Genomic DNA, 18,931 nt, shown 5'->3' with positions numbered 1-18,931 from the left:
ATCCCTGGTTGAACAGAAGTGTTTCTGCTACATTGAGGCCTTCAGATTATGCAGAGAGATACTTACAGATCAAGAGGCCAGTCCTGCAAACCTTCTGGGCACAGAGATTCCATTAGTGTTAATTGTCTTCATTGTCCTTATTTGTGGCTTGATCCTGCTCCCACTGAAGTCAATAGGAGTTGTGCCATCGACTGCAACAGGAGCAGAATTGGGGCATTGGTTCATGTTATGGGTCCAGTTGAAAATGAGCGTAAATCATTGCAATTCTAATTTGGTATTTTTTTACACCTAGTTTGCACTCACTTTGCACTGAACTAAGTGATGACACAAGGTGCAGAACCACTATGCATTTGGCCTTCAATTTCTTTGATTCTCGCACAATTTAAACTCCTGTTTTAGGTTGTCTATGAAATTGCTTGAGTTTCAAGGAAGTTTCCGGTTACACAAATGGGTTGGTGGGATTTGGCAAACCTCAGAGAAGGCTGAGACTGAAAACATTGTTAACACTACGACTACAGATCTATCTAAAACCATTTAACTGGCAAAAAATTTGCTTTTCCTGCCTTCCAGAAGAAGTGTAGGACTGTGTTGGTGCAAACAACTGCTGAGGAAAACTGCACCAAATGTGCTGCGACAAATTTCTTTTAAAAATTGCTCTGTGTGAATTACAATCTGCTTCAGTAACATTTCTGGATATACTTGACAGCCATGCATCGCAGAATATCCAACTGGACTGCAGAGTGAGATGACAGTACGTTTTTTACAGCTCACAGTAGTTAAGCTGTGATTGTTGCAGCTGCCTGACAGACTGTATTATTATACAAACCATCAAACCATCATAAAATAAATGACAAGTGAAGGGAAAACTGTTTTGAATGAGTCATAATGGCACTAGATGTTTGTCATCTTCTGTTAGTCCAGTTGTAAGGGCTTGATGTTTTAATTGGTCTTCAGGCTGTTAGCTCTGTAACACTTATTATTTTAGCCAGTGATAGTCTTCCAGTGCTCTTCATATCCCTGCTGACACCAGTGACAGTGGCACACAAACCAAAGGAAATGAAAGGCAGCAATGTCCATTTTTGGAGAGTAAAACTTGACAGCAGAACATCAGTCACATTGATTTTACTGTGAAGCCAGTAAAGCTGCCCCACTGGCCTATTGCTAGTGAGTGGCCCAGTGGCTCTCCACAGCCAGGCAGGGAAAGAAATGGTGAAAAAGAGCAAAAAGAGAACACAAATAATCCCTTTGTCTAATATCAACCCACCCAAAGTTCTGTTGAGATTTTCAGCTCTGTCTTGTGCAACCAGACATTAATCAAACTCGATGATTTTAGAGAACAGGAACCAGCTGTCTGCATATCTCCATGGCAGTATCTTGTCCAGTTCTTTGACAATATGTGCGTACAATGAATAACTTCACACTTGCATCAGACCTTCCATTTTCAAAGAGTTTTAGGGGTCAGTTTGGTTTTCCCACAAGCCCAGTGTATGGGGCAGAATGTCTTTGCACGGCCCTAATAGCAGACCCTGATGATTCTGTGTTCTGGCTTCCTCCATTCCAGCCCTATAACTGGCACAGCCTACATCCCCTAGTGCTGCTGTGCTGGCCGGCACACTGGAGGTGGTGGAACCATACAGCTCCACCTATTCCCTATCCCTTCCCACCAGTATGAATTGGGGGACACATAGTAGCCCCACACAGGCTATTCTCCCTCTGTGCTACTGTCCACTGTATGGGTAACTGGTACAGGAAAGTCTTACTATGACATGCCACAATGTGCTTCTTAGCTATTCCCCACAAACAACCGCTGAGGTGGGTAGGTAGGAGTGTTATTACATCAGTTTTTATAGAGGGGAAAGCCACACTCAGAGTCAATGTCAGAGCTGGGATTAGAACCCAGGAATTCTAGGCTCCTGTTCCCATGCTCCAGTCAGACCATCATGACACTTTAAGAGTAAATGCTAATGACTGCAGCATGTGAAAAAGGATGTGAGAGAATGGTATAGTATTAAGTAGCCATGGCTTGCATATTTGATAGCTGCTAGTGGTCAATTTCAAGCAGTTTCAAGTTTCAAGCAGTTTCAAAAGTTTCAAGCAGTCTAAACCTCAGATTTCAGAGTAACAGCCGTGTTAGTCTGTATTCGCAAAAAGAAAAGGAGGACTTGTGGCACCTTAGAGACTAACCAATTTATCTGAGCATAAGGTTTCGTGAGCTACAGCTCACTTCATCGAATGCATCCAATGAAGTGAGCTGTAGCTCACGAAAGCTTATGCTCAGATAAATTGGTTCGTCTCTAATGTGCCACAAGTACTCCTTTTCTAAACCTCAGAGTGATTCTTAACTCTAATATTTTTCAGTAGTGATAACTCTTCTCTCCCTTGTTTTATCCTTCTACAGGGCATATAACCATTACAAACTACTTGTTGAACTATTTTCCTGGTCTTGATCTTGAGAAGAGGAATGTATTTGGATTCACAGCACTGATGAAATCTGCAATGCAAGGCCGAACTGAATGTGTCAGAGCCTTAATGTTGGCAGGTATTTGAAATTCTTTGCTTCATCAGTACTTCTTGCTCTGAATAGGATAGCAGTAAATCTATGAAAAGCTGGCCTTTCCAGGATTTACTTTATTGAGAGGCATGGTGGAGCTATTGATACAAATGAAAACAATTTCTGAATGTCTTGTAAATACAGAAGTGAAGCAGTTTTATTTATTAATTATTATTATTGTTACAATAGTACTTTACACTGCTCTTGAATTTCCATCTGAGCAGCTCAGCAGAAATTACAAGCATTCATTGGTTTAGACTTGCATCATCCATGAGAAGTAGATAAGTAAGTTGGGGACTTAGGTGAGGGAGCCATGGCACCCTACAGCCCTGCTAGTGCATCCCAGCCCCTCCACCCCAATCTCAATGCACCCCCAGCTCTGCCAATTCACCCCAACCCTCTGAGCCCCAATCCCCTGCAGCCAAACCTTCCTGTAGCTTAATCCCCTCCAGCGCTGCCAGTGCACCCCAACACTGCTATGAGTAAGTGATGGAAGAACATTCATTGAGAAATTGGAAGGTTCTTTGCTGACTGAAAAATGTGTGCTGTATGGCATAGAAATACTTTCTCTTAAACATAAAACAGTCAGTATTGTGGAGCAGAAATCCTGTCTGTGATTTCTCTCCCCAACCCTGCCACAAACTCCACCCTCCAACCATTCAGAAATGTGACCAGAAACACCATTCCACTGTCATATAGTTGTCCTTCACTCCAGGGACTGCATGTGAGCCAGGCTGTGGGGTGGGGGGGGGGGGGGGGAATTAACAATAATAGAAATGTTTGTATGTCAGGGAGTGAAGATTTCAGGGAGATGAGTTCCCTGCTTGTGGTGGGGGGCCTGTATACAGCATTGGGGAGGGGCCAAGTTGGAGGGGGGAATGCAGTGAATGGGTCAGGGCCATGAATAGGGATGTGTGGTGAAGCAGGGCTGGTGTGTGTATGTGTGTTTACATGGGGCGGTGGGGGGCGCTCAGTATGCAAGTCCCAGGACATGATATGTACAGCTGTCTAAATGACCACTAACACCTACCAATGTTTACCTGTTAAAAAAACTATGAAATTCAATGGCAAAGAACTATGTTAACAAAGAGTTAAGGTTGCTTGGCAGTATGTCGTCATGCCCATGCTCTTTCAACAGTGCCCCAATACACCCCATTAACATAAATACCTTTACTCTGCCAGCCTCACAGTTGTGGAAATGTCCAAATTCTTCACCTCCTTTTACAACCCAGTCACTGTCACCCACCAGGATTCCACCTAACACTATCAAAGGACATAAAGGTAGCACAAGCCACCTTCCCTCTACCCTCTTTGAGCAATGCTTCAATATGCACATGCTCACACTGGCTCTTGGTACTGTAAGATTCAGATCCTCACACACAGTCACACACTTAGCCAACTCCCCAGGAAGAACATAACACATATACGCTTTAAGAACCACTTCACACCTTTGATAGTCTTTTACCCTGAGGGTACATCTACATTTCAGCTCTGTGATTCCCAGCTCATGTAGACTTAAAGCTAATGTGCTAAAAACATCAATGTAGCTGGGGTTGCATGGGTAGTGGCTTCGGCTATCCACATGGTCCCCCTGGGCACACGCTAGGCAGATAGCCCAAGTCACCCCCTGTGCTGCCCGGGCTACACCTATATGTTTAGCATGCTAGCTTGAGCAGAGGTACCATGGGTGCATCTATGCGAACTAGGAATCACAGTCCCACCTCAAATGTAGATATAACATATGTCACACTGTCTGGAGTAGCTCAACACTGAGAGTACCAGCTTCAGGGCAGACTGTCAAAAACAGGGCAGACCCCCCCGAAAAAAACTTGTGGTGTGTTCTATAATCAGATTTCACCAACCCAGTAACAAGTGTGAACTCCTGGATCACTATAACAGTCTTACCATGGAGTCACAGACAATGACCTTGACCTCTCCAGTCTATCTTGTCACCCAGGCAAGTTGGACTTCGTGATAAATGGTCACTTACACCAAAAATCACACCATCTTCAGGTTGTTTCCAGTTCCAAGAGACCAGTCACTTACCCCAGATCAATTGTTACCCTAGTTCTTTCACCAAAGACAGGCTTGTAGCCAATCCTGTAATGAACTATCTAAAGATTTATTAAATAGGAAAAAGAAGTGAGAGTTATTTACAGATTAAAGCAAGCAAAAACATATACATGCAAATGAGTTATTACCTATATCCTGAGAGTCAAAGTGTCTTTTGGGGCATACACAGGAGGTGATCTCTGGCTTCAGTTTGGTGTCTCTAGCCCTGTCAGAGTTCAAACAGGAAAGAGATGGAAAATTTTTCTGAGACTTCTTAAGTCAGGTAAAGCCTAGCAAGGATATGTATCATATTGTTAATGCTGAAAATGTGCAGTATGCAGGAATAAGCTTATCTTGTGAATTTAGTAGCGATACAAGGGTACAAGGGAAAGCTAATGTTCTTCTTTGAGTAGTGTCCCTATGGGTGCTCCACTTTAGGTGTCTGTGTGCCCCTGCACCTCTAATCGGAGATTTTTGGTAGCAGTCTCCTGTTGAGCCCCAGCATGTGCTCTCCTTCCCTTGTGGTCTGCCTCCAGGCTATTTAGCACTGCAAGGGAGAACCCCGCTCACTTCCTTCTCTACAGAACGAGCAGTTGTCCTTTCCTTATCTGTGTCATTAGCATAAGTAGTGTTTGTTTTGTTACCTTTGTTCTCCCTAAAAGTACTCAGGCTAGTGTTTTGTTTTATTTATTTTATTCCTCTGGTTTAAAAAGAAAAGCGAAAAAGGAAAAGAATTTCACTTTCCTTCCCTGTCCGGGGGCATTCTCCCCCCCCGCCCCAGACATCTAGTAGACTCAAAATTTTTTTTTTTTTCAGTTAAAAAGAAAAGACGATGTTTTTCTGCATATTCCTCCCTGCTAGAGGATGATACCCTCTGCCCAGAGGCTTGCCTGGATCTCTCTGCTCCAAGCGGTGCCTCTTCTGCCAGGAGTCAGTTCCTGTAATGGCCAGACACTCTCACTGTGTCTGACCATACCCTCACAGAAGTGCTTTACCTGCCACACCTAAAACTGCAGCCTCACAGGAGCCGGGAGCTGAAGTTAAAATTCTTCCCAATAGAGAAAACACTTCAGTCTGCAGGGGACTCCGGGGGGTGGTGACCCCGGATCATCCCCGGAGCCTTCACTTCCAAAGGGGTCGAGTGGTGAAGAGGAGGAGAGAGAGAGAGAAAGAAGAAGCCACAAGCAGACTCCCCCTGGAAAGGCTCCTCCGAGCAACTGGCCAGCCAGAGGGGTGTTCCCCAGTGCAGCCATCTCGGTAGGACAATACCAGCAGAGGAACCTCCTGCTGCGAGCTAAGCGGCAGCTCTGGTTCAGCATGGGGCTTCCTGCTGTGAGCTCTGCCCTGCTCTGAGCTCTGCTCTCCCCACCGACAAGGGGCTTCTGTAAGCTCTGTGCTGCTCTGAGCTCTACTCTGGGCAATTACTGCACCGAGCAGGCACAGTTACCCTACCATCTCGACACGGAGAAGCCCTGCTGTGAGCTCTGCTTGGGCACCAAGACACCAGAGGCTTCCACCCTCATGCTCTGAGGCAACAGTACCATCCCCGAAGGAGAGGGGACAGTTGCTGTACCATCTCTGACAGGTTTCAGAGTAACAGCCGTGTTAGTCTGTATTTGCAAAAAGAAAAGGAGTACTTGTGGCACCTTAGAGACTAACCAATTTATCTGAGCATGAGCTTTCGTGAGCTACAGCTCACTTCATCGGATGCCACAAGTACTCCTTTTCTTTCTTCGTACCATCTCTAAAAGAGCGGCATAGAGAAACCCTTCAGTACCAGATGCAACAAAACTCCCATCTAGGAAGTGTTCTGCACCTTCCCAACCATTGATACCGACTACAGACACTCCTCTGGGGTTCCGGATGAGCCCATGGTAACACAGGTGCTCGGATACTCTGGAGACCTGTGGCCTCAGTACCCAGGGCGAGACAATTACCATACCGTCTCTAAAAAAGTGGCACCAACAAACTTTTTGTACTGGGCAAAACTCTCATTTAGGGAGTGCTCTGCCCAACTATCGGTACTGACAATGTACCACAGACCCTCCTCTGTGGTACCAAATGAACCCATGGTACTGCATGAGCTCTGGTACCCTGGAGACCTGATGATTGGGGAAGAACCACAATCCCCATTACTTGGTACCAGGACCCCGGTATCAAGCACATCCCCGCACCCAGAATTGCTCTTAGCACTGGGCTGTATACTGCCAATACCCCAGTCAGCAGCACCCTTACCCACTGACGAATCTGACACTGGCCAGGAGAAGATCATTCCCTGGCCCCTCAAGGTGGCCCACCACCACACTACAAGGGTCATCCCCAATTCCATCATGCCAACCGCCCGTGCCTACCTTCCTGCCTCTCCCTCCCAAGGCTATATTGTAACTTTTCGTGTATATACACACACATGGCGCGACCGTCTCCGGTGTCTCTCAGGGAGAATCCACCAGATGGTTTGCTACAGCCTGGCACCTGAGCCAGGGCAGGAGAGCACCTGAGCCAGAACAGGAGACAGCTTTTTCAGAACAGGAAAGAAGGGGGAAGGGGAAAAACAAACAAAACAAAACAAAAAACCACACCTGAAGAGGAAGCTACCTCTTCAGCCCACTTCTCCTCATCTCTCCCAGATGAGACTGTGCTGCCCACTCCTCATCACTAGGTGAAGATTTAAGAACTTTCTGGATCTTACCAAGAGGGTGGCAGACGAGCTGCAGATTCCCTTACCGGAGGTGGCAGATACACATCACAAGTTGGTGGAAATTCTGCACACTACCTTCTCATCTAGAACTGTCCTCCCAATTAATGAGCTGATTCTAGATCCTACCAAAATCATCTGGCAGAGCCAGCCTCCATCGCACCAACCAGCAACAGAGTGTAAACAAAAACAACCCTACATCTCTACCCAAAGAGGCAGGCTTTGTTTTCAACATTTGCAACCCAACTCCATCATAGTGGATGTGGTTAATGCATGAAGCAAGCAACATAATGCCAAGTCAACTCCATATGATCTGGCTTTGCAAGATGGCATATTCATCAACAACATTACTGTTTAGAGTCATAAATTACCAAACTGCCATGGCCAAAACAATTTTGTTAATCTTGGGAAACCCAGGATGTTTCTGAAACATTACTGGAAACACAAAAAGAACAGATTCAGACCATTCTTAGAGAAGGTCAGTTAATAGCCAGACCGGTCCTAGAGACACCACTGGATATAGCTGTTACAGCTGCCCACCCAGTCTCCATGACAGTGGTACTGAGGTGGGTTGTGGGGGGTTTTTTTTGTTCGCTACATCTCTCTAGATTTCCCAAAGAGCTACAGACTTCCAATTTGAAGGGCCAAACTCTTTGTGGAGAAGACAGATTTTCTCTCCACATCTTGAAGGATTCTCGGACCGCACTACACTCCTTAGGAATCTACACTGTGGAACAGAAGAGAAGATATACCTCTCAACCACACCACTGATCACAATCTTCTCAGTAATCTCCATCTCTGTGCTGTTATGAGCCACAGTGTAAGAGGCCCAGGGCTCAAAAGTGAGAACAGTCTGCACCCCAGTCCATGACCTCTCAAACTGCCTCTTATAAGCACTTTGATGAGCTGGTCGGGGGCCTGAACGACGATACCTTACAGTATCAGCTGCCATCTATACACCTGTCACCCCACTCAGAAGTCACCTTACCTTACTTCACAGCAGTTAGGACCAGTTCTAGAGCAAAGAGATTGATTTCTAGCCCTGAACTTACAGGGTGCCTACTTCCATATCTCAATACAACCATCATACAGGAGATTTCCTACTGCTTACCTTTGGGGCAGGATCATTATAGGTACAGACTGCTCCACACAGGGTAGTCTCCAAGGTTCACTTCATTGTAATGGCATACTAACCCCAGTACAGTGACTGGACTTTAGCAGCACCAACCTGATGCAGTACAAGAGAGAGCGCTCCTCTCACTACCCACATTCACCACCCTGGGACACGTCTCCCTAATATGCTGAGGAACTCACCTACGCAACAACAAGGTTCAGGACAAATGGCCTTCCACAGAAATGACCTTCCACATCACTCTTTTGGGGCTAAGGGCTGTCAGGAGTGCCTGTGCATAAACTCTGCCTCTCATCAAAAACAACACACAAAGGTTATGATGGACTTAATGTGACCTGTATGTTTTGTATAAACTGCCAAGGAGCTGCCAGATCTCCCTCCCTCTGCAAGACAGCATTCAAACTTTGGAATTGATGCACCCATCACAATGTGCTCATCTCAGCTGTCTGTCTGCAAGGGATACAGAATGGGATAACCAACAGTCTCAGTTGGAATTTTCTCTCGACAATGAGTGTATACTGAATTCACAGGTGTTTCAAGATACAACCACCCTTTGGGGAAACATTCACTTGCAGTTGCCCTCATCTTCCCAGCGGACAGGGTCCTCTTGTATACATTTTCCCAGTTTTTTACCCTATCCAAGATTCTGTTGAAAATTCAATGAAACAAAGCGAGAGTTATTGTGATTGCCCTTCTTGACTATGACAAGTCTGGCTCCCTTACCTGACACAGATGGCAATATGCCCTCCTGTTCCTCTGACGTCAGCCCAATCCTTACCTGCTCTCTCAAAACAATGGGCTGACCCTTCACCCCAAGCCATGGGTCCTCTGCCTCCAGGCTTGGATCTTTCTTTGTTCCAAGGCTTAGCAGCAGAATGCTCTGACAAGCTGAAACACATGTTGCAACACAACCACAAGTTGACCACCCGACATACCTAGCTACAAAATGGAAACAACTCCAAGTTTGTCCCATTCCAAACGGACAGACCCAACCTCATCTTTCCTCCCTCTGATTTTGCACTACATTTTAAACTCTCACTCAGCTCCCTCAAGGTACATCTCATGGCGAAAATGGCTTCTCACTTGGAGTTTACTCAACCACTAATGTGTACACTCTTTAAGGGCATTGGGACTCTCTTCCCCCATGTGACACCACCCGCTCCAGCCTGGGACTTTAATCTAGTTCTCAGGGCTTGGACTAGACCTCCCTCCGAGTCCAGGGCAACTTGTTCTCTCTTACACCTGTCCATGACGACAGCATTTCTAAGTGCCATCACCTCAGCTAGGCACATAGGAGAAATAGCGGCACTGATGGCACACCCATCATTCACGGCCTTTGTCTTTAAATAAATAAATAAATAAATAAAAACAACTCTAAGGCCATATCCCAAGTTTCTCCCTACTTTTTCTGCACTTTCCATATGAATCAAAGATCCAACTCCCTGTTTTTTCCCAAAACCACATTGTGACAACTGGGAGACAATTGTGCATATGCTAGATATTAGAAGGACATTAGCATTCTACTTGGACAGGACTAAGAACTTCAGGAAATCCCCTAAACTCTTCCTTTCGTCCACAGAAAGATCCAAAAGCTCTGTGATATCTGCTCAAAGACTATCCAAATGGGTTTCCAGTTGCATTAATCACTTAGCAAGGGCACAACTTGCTTCCGTCCATACTCACTCCATGAGATCAGTTCCTACCTCAATCACATTCCATAGGGATACCCCTATCTCCCCAATTTATAGAGCAATGATTGGGGCCTCTGTTCATACTTTTACAGAACTTTATGCGATCACTGAAGATTTGGCCGCTGACACCATCTTCGACTCCACAGTACTCTCTGTAGTAAAAGACTCTGCTCCAAAGTCGCAGCCTCCAGTGGTGGGTAATGCTCCGGAGTCACCTAAAGTGGAGCACCCACAGGGACACTACTCGAAGAAGAAGAGGAAGTTACTCACCTTGTGCAGTAACGATGGTTCTTCGAGATGTGTGTCCCTATGGGTGCTCCACAACCCGCCCTCCTCTCCTCTACTTTGGAGTTCTCTATAGGGCTCTGTGGTAGAGAAGGAAGTGAGGGGGTTGTGGAGCACCACCCGTGCAGTGCTAAATAGCCTTGAGGCAAACCACGAGGGAGGGAGAGCACATGCATGGGCTCAACGGGACACTGCTACCAAAAATCTCCGATTAGAGGTGCAGGGGCACACAGACACCTAAAGTGGAGCACCCATAGGGACACACATCTAGAAGAACCATCGTTACTGCACAAGGTGAGTAACTTCCTCGTTTGGGTACCTTATCTCTGCATTTCCATACTTTCCAACAGTAGGTATTTTTAAGAATAGTTTTACAGTAGCTTATGTGAAAGGACCATTGAAGTTTTCAAACATCTGAAGTTCAGGAAGCTTTAAGATCTTCCTCTGACCCCCCCCCCCACCCCAATCCCCACACACTTATATTACTGAGATGTATTTACATTATTAATTCTAGTATTGTGAGGTTTTTAGACTGGCAATTTCAGCTGTGCTTAGAGGTAGTGCATTGTAAATCCTGAAGCTTGCTAGTCATACTGAATACTAAGCAAGTAAGTAATCAGAAAACAGTTGTAAGAAATTTTGTGATGGCATTCTTCAAAGCCATGGATTCCATGATTTTCCATTGTTTGCTTTATTATCATGACTTTCCCTTTCCCCTATGCCCCATAGGAGTGAAGTGGTATCGTTGCTTCAAAGGATGTTGTTGGTATGGTGACATGTCCCCTATGTGCACGAGTATAGTGAGTGAGAAAGCGAGTTTGCCACTGCAGGACAGGACGGGGAAGTTTCTGATGCTAGTGGAATTCCCTATACAGAATACTGTAGATCAATGGCTCTCAACCTTTTCTGACTACTGTACCCCTTGCAGGAGTCTGATTTGTCTCGTGTACCCGCAAGTTTCACCTCACTTAAAAACTACTTGCTTACAAAAGCAGACATAAAAATACAAGTGCATAGGCACCCTATTACTGAAAAATGGCTTACTTTCTCATTTTTATCATATCATTATAAAATAATGTAATTGGAATATATATTTTGAACTTATATTTCAGTATATAGTATATAGAGCAGTATAAACAAGACGTTGTCTGTATGAAATTTTAGTTTGTACTGACTTCGCTAGTGCTTTTTATGTAGCTTATTGTAAAACTAGGCAAATATTTAGATGAGTTAATGTACCGCCTGGAAAACCTTGTGTAACCCTGGTTGAAAACCACTGCTGTAGATTATAGCCCAGTATGCCAGTTTAAATGGGTGCCTGCCCTGTAGTGCCCACTGCTGACCAAGTGTGGCTTTGCTGAGGCCTGCCTCAGTTTCCTCTTCACTCAGATCCCTTAAAAAGTCCTCATAGTCCAGATATTCATTCCCCTCCCCGGAGCCAATTTCTAAAGTCCTGCACAAAGTTTTTCAAAATAGAACTGAAACCTACAAAGTCTTCATCCCAGGTTCCGATGGTCACAGCTCCTCCTCCCTGAGGGTCTGGCTTCCCTTCAGAGTTCAAACACTCTTCTGCACCAGTTCCAAGATGGGCACAGCTCTCCTCTCTGAGGGTCTGTTTTTCTCCCATCCCAGAACCTGTTGCTCGGAGTATGGCCTTCTCCACAGGCTTTCCGGCTGGTGTCTTCCTGCAGGACTCAGGGCCCTGCAGGAGCCTTAAGCCATGCTGTGCCTACAGGCATCTGCCAACTTATACCTGCAGCCATCTTCCTCTTTAGAAGGCCCAGGTGCCTTTCCTTAAGCGCAACTGGGCAGCAGTTAATCATTCCATGTGCCCTGGACCCTGCTTCCTCTTAAAGGGATCAGTCACCCTGTGACAGCGAACCTTATAATGAGGATGATCAAAGCACTATGGAGTGCTTTCTGCTGTAAATCATGACCGGAAGGTGTTTACTGTGACACGTATTATTAGTGTATTATTCCTGTGACACTGGCAATGCAAGAGCTCAGTACTGGAGACTAACCAAGTTTCCAGCCTGCTTTAGTACTGGGTATAGCAGTCGCATGGGGGAACCTGTAGGGAAAAATGTGATGAATGATTAGAACCCAATTTTCAGAGTGCCGGTTCTTTCTGAAAGTCAGGGTGTTCAGGTTGGGAACCAAAATACTGAGGCAGCCACAGTCACTAGCCACTTTGGAAAATCTTGGCCATAATGTTTAATCTTTAAAAAATGTGAATTCATTTTACATTCCAAAAAGTACATATTAAAGCAGGTTCATTACTGTTCTGCTGTTACTTCCATTGGGCTGCCGCACTGCCAGGGTCACAAATCTTATCACTTCTTAGCAAGATAACCACCTCCAGCAGAAGACATGCAGAAATGCCAACTGTGATTTAAAAATGGAGGGCCAGATAGTGCTCTCATTTACACCAAAGCTACTCCAGTGAAACCATTGGAGCGGTTGTGGATTTAAACCAGTATAAGAAAGCAGAATCTGGACCTTAAATAATACATTTCATGGTGTAGGTCCACAGGGCCAAACCCTGAAAGGGAAAGTGTTGCCTGGCTGAGAGCTTCAGAGTTGACCTGACTAGAGTTCTACTTACTCTAGCACTCTCATATTACTAAACTGAGCAAAATGGGTGCAGTTTTCCTTGAGGAATCCCTTTAATTAAAGTCCTGATGCGGCTTTATTTAGTGGGGCAGGTATTTTTTAAAAGAGATGAATATTTAACCAGAATTTTAGATCCTACTTATTAACAGACCTGCATACATTGAGAAGAAACCCAGTTGTTTGTATATTCTGTCACTAATCAGATAGGCTAAAGGAGCAATGCAGGAAATGTGCGACTTACAACTCGATTTTAATAAAAAAAAATTCATAGTACCCTGGGCATTTTTATTCAGAGGTCTGAAATTCTGATTAATTGGAACTTTGATGCTTTGGCAGCCCAGCACAAACACAGCAGCAGTGATGTCAGGTTTTGCAGATAACAATCTCTTGAGACATGAAACCTCATTAACTGAATATAATATTAATATCCCAAAGTGACACATCTACTCAAATTAGTTGCTTGAAAAACAGGATTCGGGACATGATTTAATCTGAGGAAAATGAGGACTAAGGGCAATGCACACATTTTCTAAAAGAAGACTCGCTAGACCAGCCTTAAATCTGAATGACAAATAGTTCAATGAGACTGCCATAACCTTTGAAAAAGGGCTTGAATATTGATGTCTGACCCAATTGATAAAGTCCCTAGAAATTCTGTTGAATGAGGAATTTGTTTAGGACTGTTTCTGGATTTGCAAAGTAAGTCAGTAGCGTCCTAAGAAAATCTTGTGACACACAAGATTTCATTAGATGAGAAATAAAATCAGCATTGAGTATGCTGCTAAAAGATTTGGATCTCTGTATTTGGTAGATTTCTTTTGTGAGATATAGCTCCAAAAAGAGCTGGGAATGTGTCAATTTGTATTGCTAGAACCTGAAATCATAGAAGAGGCAGCACAAATAGTGAGCCCAATGGACCCTTGTAAATGTTCTCTGATCAATTTGGAGAAATGTATCTGAGTAAGAGGAAACACAGTGTATTTGACTGTGGTTTAGAGTCAGAGCGCAGTTCTTCCATGATTCTATATCCGGAATATATCTGGAGGCAAACACTCTTGGCTTTGTGTTGCCTGTTTGCAAACAAATCCAAGTGGAGATGGCCTCACAAATTGGTTAATCTGTTTAATCATATATCAGAATAGCCACCTCCCCTAATATCGTGGCTGGCTGGATGATATGCCCTGGAATTGTTAATGTTTTGGTTTTGTGTGTGTGTGGTTTTAGGGGTGTGGGGGAAGCATGCGTGGGAGGTTGACCGTCAGCAAACTTGATCTGAAAACCCAGGGCCAATTTAAACACATTCAGAATCCACAGCACGTGGTTGGGGGCCCTGTCCTATGTAATAAATCATTCCCACCCTCGGCTTACTATTAAAATGTATGTTGTATGAACACAACAAACAAACAACTCCCATGCAATTTCCTATATTCCCAGAGAGACCTACGTAAGTTGGAGAGGGGAAGGAGTGCAGGCACAGGGGTTGAGGAAAGGTTGGGGGTCCAGGGACTGTCAGGTTAAGGGGACAGGCTGAGAGGGGGAAAGGTGAAGGAACAGGAGGCTGGTGTAGGGGAAGAGAATAGGAGTTCAGAAACAGACAGGCTGATGGGGAGGTGAAGAGTAGACCAGGGCCAAACATCATGGCCTCTACTCTGTCATATTCTTGTTGACCTCTTTACAGCTTTTGATACTGTTAACCAGATTCTTCTTGAAATCCTGTCTGCTGTTATCTTTCAAAATATTGTCCCTATCCTTCTTCTGCTCCTGCTTCTCTGACTGCTTCTGCAGTGTCTCATTTGGTGGGTCCTCCTCTTCTTTCGGTGGGGTCCCACAGAGTTCCGTTTTGGCCCCCTCCCCTTCTTGCTCTGTACCCTGTCTCTGATGATCTTCTCTGCAAAGGTGGCTTTAACTATTCCCTTTGTACAGATTCCTCACAGATCTACTTCTGTTTGCAACCTGTCTCTCTCTATCCTAACCACATCTTGACCTATCTTTCTGATGTCTCCTTGTGAGGTCTGGCCATCAGCTGAAACTTAACATGGCTAAAACTGCACTTCTGATCTATCACCCACATTCTCCCTTCTTTATCTATCACAGTGGACAGCGCCATCATCCTCCCTGTCACTCAGAGTATGTCTACACCAGAAATGCTCCACTGGCACAGCTGCACCTGCACCGCTGTAGTGTAGGCATTTACTACAGAGACAGAAGAGGTTCTTCCGTTGCTGTATGTCTCATTACTCAGTAGTGACTGGTCCACATATAGGAGAACAGTCTGCTATTGCTGCCAGTTACTCCATTAGCTCAAGTGGGCAGAGGTCTGTGCTGTGGATCTAAAGTTTTCAATCCTATTGGTGACCCATGGGGGGGGGTGGGGGGGAGGGAGGTCAGTATGGTTCCACAAGATGGAATTTGGGTTGTGTGGTGTTTTTTGTTTTATTTTTAGTGTGCTATTTAAAAGTAGGAAATTATATACAAGAAAACCACATTCAAAGCAATAAGGTTGCAAAGTCAAGCACTCAAAAGTCAGGAAATTCCAGAATTGTGTGTGCGCATTATGTTACAGTCTTCAATTACATAATTACATGCAATTTTTCTTGACAGCATCCTTGCTTCATTCAGTTTTGATTATGGCAGTGGGAGTTGAAGTGTGCACTGTATAACCGATCAACACAAATGTTTTTCCTTTCTCTCCTTTAAGGGGCAGATGTTCACGCGACTGACCCAAGCCGTGGAATGACTTCACGGGAATGGGCTTGTTACACAGGAAGATCAGAAGCAGCCTTCCTCATGCAGAAGCTGATGGACAGGCCATGCCCTGAGCAGTTCTGTGATCAGTATAAGTCAGAATGGCCAAAGATGAAGGAACTTCTTGCCAAGGCCACAGAACCAAAAAGCTGTTTGCAGAGGATCTCAGAGGGTGTGAGGTCAGCAATGTCATTCAGGGCTTCCTGTGGCCCTGAAGAAGATGGCGTCCTTGACCACATGGTTAGGATGACTACAAGTCTAAGCAGCCCCTTTATTGCCATATCTTGCAGGACTGTGTGCCCAGGGAGCCCACCCTGTGTGGGGAAACGCACACTGGCTGTGCAGGAAATCCTTAGGAAGCAGAGAGCCCAGGAAATCCGATCTCAGGACAGAGACCACATTAGCAGCTATGAGAAATTATTTCAGAACTCCAGAGTCATGTTGGTCCCCAAAAAGAAGGACCGGCGGGCTAGTCTGCAGCCCCTCAGCCTCACAGTAGCTCACATGAACACTGTGGTCACCAGGAAAGCAAGCCTCCTGCCACTGCACCTACTGAGAAGGAGCAGTGTGAGACCAGGATTTGTCATCCCCAAAGTCCGTGTCAACAAGGCTCCTCCACCCACCTACCAACCAGAGAAAGTGAGGAGGAAGAGCAGTGCCAAAGATGGCACTTATCTACAGATTCCCAAATGGAGATACAAAGAGCTAAAGGAGGAGCGGAAGAAGGCAGAGGAACAAGAGAAGAGGAAAGCAGCAGAAGCTCAGAAACTGAGGCAGGGGTCTCCACAGAAAAACAGGACATGACTCAATGGTGGGGATGATGTCAGACATGCCATTGTTAACAGACTGTGCACATCAAAGTAGGGGCAACTAAATTGAATGATGGCCCTATGGCACTGAAATAGCACATGGGCTATCACTGTCTGTATCTGGTGGAGTGAGGAAATCTTGGGGTTGAAGTGTAAAAAATTGTTTGTTTGCCCACTGGCAGAAAATTGAGGTGGTGATTTTTTCCCAAGATTAACAGCTGAGAAACAGCCTTCACTGCATATATGCATGAAAGGGCCATGTTTTGTGTTCATTTTCTACTGGATAAAATTAAGGGCTTCAGCTTTTGATACCAGTCGCTCTCCCTTCCCCTTCGGTAGGACTATATGAATTGCAATGCTTTGTAATAATAATGAAAACCATAAAGAGTTTAAGGTATGCCACAATCTTGGTACAGTAGGTGGAGGGTAATGAATCCAGGGCTATATGTAATGCAGATCTTTTTGAATATGGTAAAGCACTTTATGATTAACATTTTAATTCTGAAAACCAGAGTTTAAGACCTCAAAGGTATCAAACGCTACACATGTACTGTCTGAATGAATATGATTCTTAATGCTATTGGTTTTACTCTTTGAAGATAAAAAATAGCTGCATATCTAATATATACACTGTGTCAACAACTGAGATAATCAGATCCCCACTTGATGTAAATCAACCTGGCTCCATAAACGTCAAAGGTGCTACACCCATTTACACCAGCTGTGGATTTGGCCCAATTTTTTAATGTCATGGTCAACTTTAAGATTTCCCTCCACCCTTACGGTTTTTCCTTTACTTGCTATCGGCCTTCTTCTCTTTTGTCTCAGGGAATGTGTTACTCCACTCTTGTATCATTGCATTTACCTACAAAATCATCGGATGATTGAAGGTCCTTGTACTAAATCTAAGTTTGCCCCTTGGGAATGGTCCAGCATACAGCCAGAAAGGACCAGATGAACACTCAAATAATGAAATTGTCTTCTCCTACCTTCAAGAAGTAGCTCAAGGATAGTGAGTGCAGCAGTACTCTATGAAAAAAATCAAAAAGGTCATATGAAGCAGCTCATTCACCAGCATTTGGAAATCCAGGATACTCATCCTAGTGAGGGTCTGAAATAGTGCAACTTGGGTGCCAAATGGGGAGTGCTTCGTCTACCATCTCCATCCCAGCCCTTGGAAAACCATTTCTTAATATCAAATTCACAACAGGAATCACCCAAGCTGTTCTTAAACTGGCAGATGAGGAGCAACGTGTCAGGTATATTGTTCCATACCCTTCCTGGATCCCATAAAACTAATAAAGTATGCTGCATATGGTGGCTTTACCAGCATCAAAGCCCTATGACTTTCAGAGCAATCCCCTAAGTCCCACACATAATCCTAGATGTAATGTTAGAACGTGAGTGGCATATATGGCCACAGAAATGCACCGTTCCTGTATACACATAGCCCTTTTGAAACTCAGAATTTGCTTAATTGGGCAAAGTTTCTTTCAGTCCATATTAAAGTTATTTTGTTTGTAGCAAGAAGGTTGTGTAAAGGGCATAGAAACCACTTGTAAGTTTAGGAATTTTCTATGGAATTTTTTTTTTATAGCAAGTTAGCTGACAAACTTTGATAAGGGCTCTATGCTTGCTACTTGCAATAGAAAGATAATGTTAATAGTAATATTCAAAAGAAAACAGCAAGGCATACAGTAAATAATGCATCTATGTTTTTAAATTTCCTTCCATTTCAAACACACTGTATTGCTCTGTGTTACTCTGCATTCAAGACTAGATAGAACTTAAATGAGAATATTACTAAAAATGTTAATGTATTGGTAACCCCCCTTCACTATACTCTACTGTACTCTCAATTACAGCCTTCCCAAATAAGGCTCAGTTCCCAAAGGCACTAAGAATGTGACTCTCTCTAGATATTGCTTCACATCTTGTCAACAGTAATATATTGAACTAAGACAGGAAACAAGCTGTTGCTGCTCTCAGGTTTTCACATTTAAGCAGCTTTAAGAGCTAGCAGTATTTAATAGGCCTCAGAGTCAATCAGGGCATTGCAGCTCTGCTGGTGGGACTCACTCCCCTATTCTCCTGCATCACACTCTCTGCCATTTCTTTTGCATCCATTTGAGAGAACGGTTTCTAGAGAAGCTTTTTACACTTGGGGTCAGACAGACATTTCTTGTTAACATAGCCCCAAGCAGGCGGTAGGGGTACTGCATCTCAGTAGGAGCTCTGTCTCAGGGAGGTCCAGTGCAATCCCTTCTGCAGCTCCTGGGGAACCAAGCTGCTGTGTTGCTCCTTAGGAAGGTGCAGCATGCATGATGCTTCACAGCAGCTGGTCTCACTGGCTGGTGC

General features: G+C 44.5%; 1 protein-coding gene across 1 annotated transcript in view; it reads left to right on the top strand.

The window, feature by feature from the left end:
• Nucleotides 1-16,568, top strand: part of ANKRD33B (ankyrin repeat domain 33B) — a 115,181-nt gene extending 98,613 nt beyond the window's left edge. Inside the window, exons 3-4 of the mRNA XM_077809168.1 lie at nt 2,399-2,539; nt 15,718-16,568. Of these exons, the coding sequence (XP_077665294.1) occupies nt 2,399-2,539; nt 15,718-16,568 (992 nt within the window). The remainder of the gene's footprint in view (nt 1-2,398; nt 2,540-15,717) is intronic.
• Nucleotides 16,569-18,931: the final 2,363 nt, after the last annotated feature.

The sequence above is a fragment of the Eretmochelys imbricata genome, chromosome 2, assembly GCF_965152235.1.
Source record: "Eretmochelys imbricata isolate rEreImb1 chromosome 2, rEreImb1.hap1, whole genome shotgun sequence".
Taxonomy (NCBI): Eukaryota; Metazoa; Chordata; order Testudines; family Cheloniidae; genus Eretmochelys; species Eretmochelys imbricata.
The sequence above is the reverse complement of the archived record's forward strand: the minus strand, read 5'-3'. Positions and strand labels throughout refer to the sequence as shown.